The sequence below is a fragment of the Boleophthalmus pectinirostris genome, unplaced genomic scaffold, assembly GCF_026225935.1.
Source record: "Boleophthalmus pectinirostris isolate CB_2022bp ecotype Guang Dong unplaced genomic scaffold, ASM2622593v1 HiC_scaffold_8, whole genome shotgun sequence".
Taxonomy (NCBI): domain Eukaryota; kingdom Metazoa; phylum Chordata; class Actinopteri; order Gobiiformes; family Gobiidae; genus Boleophthalmus; species Boleophthalmus pectinirostris.
In genome coordinates this window covers 1,284,782-1,293,550 of record NW_026571515.1, presented here as the reverse complement: position 1 = coordinate 1,293,550, position 8,769 = coordinate 1,284,782, and the positions used below count along the sequence as shown (strand labels likewise).

The following is an 8,769-nucleotide window of genomic DNA, read 5'->3' as shown; positions in this document are numbered from 1 at the left end:
ATAAAATTGAATTGAATTGAATACCTAAGTAAATTTATTTATATATGTCATTTTTTGTGTGTGTGTGTAAAAATCTTTTTAAATCTTTGTCTGGTGTAGGAACTAAGATTAGGAAAAACGATATTTTTTTGTATTATTTTGATAACAATTTCAATAAAAACATATATATATTTAAAATGTTTTAATTTAATACGGAAAATATTATTATTTATGTTATTATGATTGTAAATGGAATACTAATCCTAATATCTTTCAATTCAAATGCAATTGAAAATATTATCATTAGAAAACCTTAATTTAAACCTTAATTTTGTGTGAAAATGCTTTGGATTCAGTTCTAAAATCTGAAGTCCTCTAACAATAAAATTCCGTTCTACTGACTTGTCCTTATAAACTGAACAAAACTACATACAAAAACACATGTAACTGATTTTCAAGCACAATTTACTCAATTTCAGGAACGTGAAAATGGTCAGAGAATAATTATAGAAAATAAACAGGTTAAGTTTGTTTTATTGTCTGATTAAAACACAACAGAAGAGTCATGGGAGGTTTGTGTAGTCGCACTTGGACACATGACTGGACTAAACAGAAACTTTAGCGGCGAGTGCAGCGTTCTCCTGTCGAATGGCCTTGTAGTCCTCCAGAATCCTCTCCAGGTTTGCCACGGTTTTGTTTCCATGTTCTGACTCAATCTAGAAAAAACACATTCAAAATAATAGAAATAAACAAAAGCTCTACACAATTACAACGGCTCATATGATGCTGTTTTCTGTTTTTTGTTCTAATGTGGTTTCCTGGTCACACACAGACCTGGAGTTTTGTTTTGTTTCATTCACATATTTAACTCACAAACCTGCACATTTAGCACAACTTCTTCTCTCAAACTGAAAACACTCTGTTCCACCTTGTGATGTCACATGATAAAACAGTGATTCACTATGTTTTTAAACTTTTTTTAATTTTTTATTTTTTGTAATACAGAAAGTTAATCAGTTGAACCTCTTTTTTTAATGTATATATGTTAAGTTTTTTTGGGGGGGGTGAAATTGAAAACCTTTTAAAATATTTGTGTGGTGTGAGAAAATTTTATTTTATTATTTTGATTAAAAAAAAAAAAAAAAAAAGTTTTTTTAATTGAAACTGTTAACTTTTCTCATTTTCTGTGGAAAATATTTTATTCATTGCTGTAAGTGGAAAAATACGAATCCCAATATTTTTCAATTCAAATGGCACCGAAAATATAATTTTAAATCATTTGAAAACCTTCCCAGTAAACAAGTTAATTACATTCTTCTTCAATCTTAATTTATTAATTACCCATATGTCTTGTAATATTTGTTGTTCATATGTTTGCGTATATCTATATATGCAATAAATGTAATGAAAAAAACTGAAAAAATCATTTCAGCCCTGAATATGCCAGTCTCTACTAAAGGTAAAAGGAGCTGTTCAAACTGCTGAAAACTACCACTTCATGACATCACAAAGTGGAACAGAGCATTTTGAGCTTTGGAGATGTAAACAGACTCATAATAAAAAAGTTACTGAAACATGTGAATGAAACAAATACGACCCCAGCTGTTTTTGATGAGAGAGCAACATTAGAACATAACTTGAAGCTCACAGGAGTCAGTTTTGTTTGATAAAAGAAGTTTTAATTTCCTGATCCGTGTCTTTTGAGTTTCTCACCTGCTCCTCCAGATCTCGAATCTCCCGTAAAATTGAACCCGTGTCCTCAATGGTTTGGATCAGTTGGTTGCAGTTCTAAAAGAGAGAACAGAATGAAGAAAATGTAAAAAAAAAAAAGAAAAAGCTGACAGACGGTGGACAGTGTGGACAGAACCGTACTTCGTGTAAGGCAGCCAGGTGTTTGTAAGACTTTCGGACAGATTCGTCTTTTTTGGCATCCTGGAAAAAAAAAAAAAAAAAAAAAAAAAAAAAAAAAAACAGGTTTAAAGGAGGAAAGAATTGACATTTGTACTCGAGTAAAAGTAGTTACATGGTTCATAATGGATACAGTTACAAGGACTGCTGCCAAAATTATACTTTTCTACATTTTTGAACTCATACAGAACTTAGTAACTTCAAAAATTAAAATTACACGGTTAAAACTTTACTCAATAATATGTAAGTATAAGTATTTAGTATGTATAAGTACAGGGATAAAAAAATCTCAAATTCAAACTCAAAAAAGTACAGTAAGTATTTGTAATTAGTTCCATTCCACCACTGGTTTTATTGCATCGCAGGTTTAGGAAATACTTTTAAAATGTACTGCAAGAGTAAAAGTAAAACGGGTACTTTAATACGTTTATGTTTAAGTATATTTTTCACGTGAACGAGTTACACTTGTTACCTGCTTCATCTGAAATCATAAATGTAAATCCTAGAAGGTGAACACAGGTTTCCACAGACCTTGAAAATGAGCTCGTCCGTCACAGCAAAAGTCCGGTCCAGTTTCCCCGTCAGGTTGTTTATTTCCTTTTGAAGCTCTTTGGTGTCGGACAAAATCTGCAGAAAAAAAAAATCTTTCAGTTGCATTTAAATTAGCAATAATCAGGATTATTTCTCATTATCATTCAAAACAACATGGCTGATTTGCTGGATTTTACGTAATACTTCTCTTTTAAAATGTCCGATCTAAAAACACGGAGGGACTTGTGTCACCTTAAAGATTTCCTCCTTCTGTTTCTTGATGTTACTGACGATCTCCAGGATTCTCTGCGTGTACGCCGAGCGCGACACGTCCTGAGGGAGACTCTCCAGCTCCGACACCTGTGAGGAGCACGACACGGCGGACACGTCAGGAGATTTTACAGGTACAAGTACAGGTACAAGTACAGGTGTAAAAGTACAGGTACAAGTAAATGTACAAGTAAAAGTATATGTAAAAGTTCAGGTATAATTATAGGTACAGGTACAAGTACAAGTAATGGTACAGGTACAAGTACAGGTGTAAAAGTACAGGTATAGGCACAAGTACAAGTAAAAGTAGAGGAACAAGTACAGGTTCAAGTAAAAGTACAATTACACTTTTACTTGAACCTGTACTTGTACCTGTTCTTTTACTTATAAGTACAATTACACTTATAAGTAAAAGAACAGGTACAAGTACAGGTACAAGTAAAGGTACAGGTACAAGTAAAAGTACAGCTACAGCTCATAGTCTGTATAAAAAAGTGTTGAGTAAACGTGACGTCACCACAGCGTTTAGGTCCAGTCAAATGAAGCTCATTGAGGCTGCAGTTACAGGAGGAAATTTGGGGCCAAGTTCAATATGAGGAACTGGAATTTATTTACGGACAAAATAGTGAAATAAAACTATGGAGGACCAAAAATTATTTATTTATAAATAAATATATTTTTTAAATAATAATAATTTATTTTTTTTAAGAATAAATGTTGGAAAGTATTAGATTAAATGGTGAATATAAAATATAAATATGTAAATAAATACATGTACAGATGAATAAATGAGTAAAAAAAATAATGTAAAAATGTTTTTATAAAAACAGTAGTAATAAAATAAATACATTTAAAAATAAATAAAAGTTAAAAAAAAAAAAATTACAAGCATATTTTAGCTTTTTAGTGCCCAGAATTTATGCAATAATGTGTAAAAGCTTTTATTTATTTACACATTTAGAATTGTTATTCACCATTTAATTTAATACTTTCCAAGATTTATTTATTTATAATTATGTAATTTTTGGTCCTCCATATAAAACCCCAGGATTATGTAGAGCGGTTTAATACAAACATTTTAAAACCAAAACAAGGAGCCAAACAGCAGCAGGTACAGAGAGAGGGGACGACATTTTCTCAATAGAAAGTGAATTGGTTCCAGAGTGGATTGAGCCAGAACTCTGCCCATGCTCACTTCCTGTTTGGCTATTGGGTTAGTCCCATTTCTATATACAGTCTTTTGTATAAGTTCAGGTTCAGGATGTTTCAGTTTTACCAGCTGTTTGTACGTTTCCTCTTTCTTCTTTGCCTCTTCCGTACACACTGTGATTTTATCGTGCAGAGACCTGATTTCAGAAAGTTTTCCAGAAGATTCCATCTAAAAAAAAAAAAAGACAAAATCATACTCAGTTCATGTTTTGTTGTTATTATAAAGTGAATAAACGTGAGTGACTGTACGGACGTCCTGGACTCTGCAGATTTCCTTCAGGCGGCGGTTTTCTTCGATCAGAGGAGCTCGGTGTTTTTCCCACTGAGCGGCCAAACTCAGAACGCGCTTCGCACTCGTCTCCACCAAAGCCTGCCCAAAACGACACCAGAAAGTCAGACATGACACCAGAAAGTCAGACACGACACCAGAAACTCAGACCTGGAGAAGCTCCTCTCTGACCCTCCAGAACCTCCAGACTCTCACCTGGATCTTGTGCAGGTTCTCCTCGGCCTGGGGCAGCAGGTCCATGGTTTTCTTCTTCACCTGAATCTGATCTCGCTTCGTTTCATTTTCACGTTCTCTTTTGTTTATGTCGTTCAGAACCTGGAGGAGAGACAGTAAAAGTACCATCACTACACAGAATGTGAAGTACTGATACTTCAGGTGGAGTACTCTGTACTGTGTGCAGTACTGTGTGCAGTACTGTGTGCAGTACTGTGTGCAGTACTGTGTGCAGTACTGTGTGTGCAGTACTGTGTGTAGTACTGTGTGTAGTACCTGTGCAGTGGTCACACTCTTGTGCTTCAGGTCAGTGCTGAGCTGCTCCAGGTCAGAGGTCATCTGCTGGAGCTGCTGATTGTAGAGAGGAGAGCTCCTCCTGCTGCTGGAGCTGAGTGTTGCCCTCAGAGGGCAGAGTCTGGGGCAAAGGGCACGGGGCGACTGCCTCCTGCCACACGCACAGAGGGGACAAGGTTAGTACTCTAGTGCTCTAGTACTCTAGTGCTCTAGTGCTCTAGTGCTCTAGTGCTCTAGTGCTCTAGTGCTCTAGTGCTCTAGTGCTCTAGTGCTCTAGTACTCTAGTGCTCTAGTGCTCTAGTGCTCTAGTACTCTAGTACTCTAGTACTCTAGTACTCTAGCTCTCTCTAGTGCTCTAGTGCTCTAGTGCTCTAGTGCTCTAGTGCTCTAGTACTCTAGTACTCTAGTACTCTAGTACTCTAGTACTCTAGTACTCTAGTGCTCTAGTGCTCTAGTCTAGTACTCTAGTACTCTAGTACTCTAGTACTCTAGTGCTCTAGTGCTCTAGTATTCTAATGCTCTAATGCTCTAATGCTCTAGTACTCTAGTGCTCTAGTGCTCTAGTGCTCTAGTACTCTAGCTCTAGTACTCTAGTGCTCTAGTGCTCTAGTGCTCTAGTGCTCTAGTGCTCTAGTGCTCTACTCTAGTACTCTAGTACTCTAGTACTCTAGTGCTCTAGTGCTCTAGTGCTCTAGTACTCTAGTACTCTAGTACTCTAGTACTCTAGTACTCTAGTACTCTAGTAGATAATTTGAAGAGATGGAGAATTTGCCTTTAACAGTTTGACCTGTAATGAAGCCGTCAGACTGTAGACTCACCTGTGTGAAGGTGAACTTCTGCGTGTGTGTGAAGTGGGAGCCCTTGGTCAGTGTCTGTGTGTTGGAGCTTCTGAAGGTCTGGAGCAGGTCTGAAAGGTCTGAGGACGAGTGAGATCCAGAGTCTGAGGACGTCTGAGCCGCAGAACGCAGCTGCTCCTCAAGACGGAGACGAAGACGACAACGTTTCCTCTGACGGTACTCCTGAAGGACACAAACGTCAGGACACAAACGTCAAGACACAAACGTCAGGACACAAACGTCACTGTAATCATGTCCCCTGTAGGACTTCTATCCTGTGCTAAATTGTTTTTTGTTTTTTTTCTTGAGGTTTCAGACAATCTTAAAACTTTTTGATAGTGTTTGTAAACTGTGCCTTGTGTCACCATGGTAACTGCTGAACATTCCACCATAGACACACATGTACACCCCTCCCCGTGTGTCGTCTCTGCAGAGTTCAGTTCTGTGGACTGACCTGAGGCGTGAGTCTGGACAGGAGGCCCTGACTGTTCCACTCGTGGTTCCAGTCGTGGGCGGCGCTGCTCTCGGCCGTGTGCCGCTCCAGGAGCGACGACAGAACCGAGGCATGATGGGAAAGCTGACAGGTGACGGGCGGCAGGTGCTCGCGCTGGTACTCCCTCTCCTCTGAACGACAGACGAGCAGAGGAGCAGAGGGGAGGGAACAGTCAGAGAGAAGAGTGAGAAATTTGAACAGGCAAATCACTTTAGAATCCTACTTAAAGGTGCACTGTAATGTTCCACAGCGTGGCATTAAAGTTACTCACTTTGCATTTATCAAATTACAGGTGGTTTTTATGGTTCTAGAAAGACCTTAAACATCTTAAAACCCTAAAATATGTACAAGTATACTCTGTACAAGCACAAGCACAAGCACAAGCACAAGTACAAGTACAAGTACAAGTACAAGTACAAGTACACTATCCAGCAGCAGCTAAATCAGGAACAAATAATCTTTTCTTCTGTAAGATTCATGAATCTGTACATGGTCCCCGACAAATAAAGATTAAAATAAAGAAACACAGACGTGACTTGGTCTGGTGGTGTTACGTGTTTCTATGGAAACAGTGAGGTCTAATGTCACACTGTGAAACATTCCAAGACAAACAATAGCATCTCCATATGACTCTGTGGTGGCATCAGCCGTCCTGTACGGTGTGGTCTGCTGGAGCAGCAGCATCACAGAGAGGGAGAGGAAGAAGCTGGACAAGGTCATCAAGAAGTCCAGCTTTGTCCTGGTCTGTCCTCTGGACTCAGTGCAGGAGGTGGGGGACAGGAGGGTCCTGGCTAAGGTCGTCTCTATGCTGGACCATGAGTCTGACCCCCTGCAGGAGGCTCTGTCCCCTGCAGGAGGCTCTGTCCCCTGCAGGAGGCTCTGTCCCCTGCAGGACGCTCTGTCCCCTGCAGGACGCTCTGTCCCCTGCAGGAGGCTCTGTCCCCTGCAGGAGGCTCTGTCCCCTGCAGGAGGCTCTGTCCCCTGCAGGACGCTCTGTCCCTGCAGGAGGCTCTGTCCCTGCAGGAGGCTCTGCCCCTGCAGGAGGCTCTGTCCCTGCAGGAGGCTCTTCCCTGCAGGAGGCTCTGTCCCCTGCAGGAGGCTCTGTCTGCTCTGGAGCAGCTTCAGTGAGACTGATTCCCCCTCGCTGTGTGAAGGTTTCACAGGTCTTTCCTTCCTGCTGCTGTCAGACTTTACAACAAACACTGTTCACACTGAACATGTGCCAGTCAATTATATCGATGTGCAATTATTTTTAAGTCTATTTTTAAATTATTTTTAAACTATTATTTATTATCTGTTTTATTGTATGTTGCCTTTTCCTGCTGTTCTGAAACTGCGCGTTGCAACACTGGAATTTCCCCACTGTGGGACTAATAAAGGCAAATCTTATGGAGACCAGCGGGTGGTGAACCCTCCAATAACATAATGCACTTTTAAGTGACATTTGGCATTTGTATTTGTGAGTGAGAACATTTTTAGACATGAAGCTGAACTGACCTTTACAGAGTGAGGTTCCTGCTGGACTCTGGGCTGGACTCAGGTCCTGTGTGTGGAAGTGGTGAAGAACATCAGGAACCTGCAGAGAAAAAAACAAACAGACACATGAATGAAACAGACACTCTGGAGCATGTGTGTTTGAACAGAGGAGAAGAGAAGAACAGAACAGAGAGGAGAAGAACGTGAAGAAAAGAAGAAGAGCAGAGCAGACGTTGACCTGTGTGGGCGAGTCTCGGGGCAGTCTGCAGGTCACCGGGAGCCAGGGCACGGACAGTTCAGCTCTCATGGCCCCAGCGATTCCTTTATGAAGAAGCACCGATTTACCTGAGAACAACAAAGACCAAGATTATTTTACAAAACAAACTTTAAATGTCCCATGACTCTGTTTTTTGGCTCTGTTCTAATGCTGCTGAAAACTGTTTGTGTTTGTGGTCAGAGTGTGTGGTACTTCTGGTCAGAGTGCGGTACTTCTGGTCAGTGTGTTGTACTTCTGGTCAGAGTGTGTGGTACTTCTGGTCAGAGTGTGTGGTACTTCTGGTCAGTTTGTGGTCAGTTTGTGGTACTTCTGGTCAGTGTGTTGTACTTCTCTTCAGCGTGTGTGGTACTTCTGGTCAGTGTGTGGTACTTCTGGTCAGCGTGTGTGGTACTTCTGGTCAGCGTGTGTGGTACTTCTGGTCAGCGTGTGTGGTACTTCCGATCAGTTTGTGGTACTTCTGGTCAGTGTGTTGTACTTCTGGTCAGTGTGTTGTACTTCTGGTCAGTGTGTTGTACTTCTGGTCAGTGTGTGGTACTTCTGGTCAGTGTGTGGTACTTCTGGTCAGCGTGTGTGGTACTTCTAGTCAGTGTGTTGTACTTCTGGTCAGTGTGTTGTACTTCTGGTCAGCGTGTGTGGTACTTCTGGTCAGCGTGTGGTACTTCTGGTCAGTGTATGGTACTTCTGGTCAGCGTGTGTGGTACTTCTGGTCAGCGTGTGTGATACTTCCGGTCAGTTTGTGGTACTTCTAGTCAGTGTGTTGTACTTCTGGTCAGTGTATGGTACTTCTGGTCAGCGTGTGTGGTACTTCTGGTCAGTGTGTGGTACTTCTAGTCAGTGTGTTGTACTTCTGGTCAGTGTGTGGTACTTCTGGTCAGCGTGTGTGGTACTTCTAGTCAGCGTGTGGTACTTCTGGTCAGCGTGTGTGGTACTTCTGGTCAGCGTGTGGTACTTCTGGTCAGCGTGTGTGGTACTTCTGGTCAGCGTGTGTGGTACT

General features: G+C 40.8%; 1 protein-coding gene across 1 annotated transcript in view; it reads right to left on the bottom strand.

Moving 5' to 3' along the window:
- Positions 1-495: 495 nt before the first annotated feature.
- The window catches only part of ccdc22 (coiled-coil domain containing 22), an 18,321-nt gene continuing 10,047 nt past the window's right edge, over positions 496-8,769 (bottom strand). Inside the window, 14 exon segments of the mRNA XM_055166309.1 lie at positions 496-695; positions 1,693-1,767; positions 1,852-1,911; positions 2,419-2,514; positions 2,671-2,778; positions 3,965-4,066; positions 4,151-4,267; positions 4,382-4,501; positions 4,676-4,753; positions 4,755-4,844; positions 5,512-5,712; positions 5,984-6,153; positions 7,520-7,598; positions 7,737-7,843. Of these exon segments, the coding sequence (XP_055022284.1) occupies positions 585-695; positions 1,693-1,767; positions 1,852-1,911; positions 2,419-2,514; positions 2,671-2,778; positions 3,965-4,066; positions 4,151-4,267; positions 4,382-4,501; positions 4,676-4,753; positions 4,755-4,844; positions 5,512-5,712; positions 5,984-6,153; positions 7,520-7,598; positions 7,737-7,843 (1,514 nt within the window). The 3' untranslated portion in view covers positions 496-584.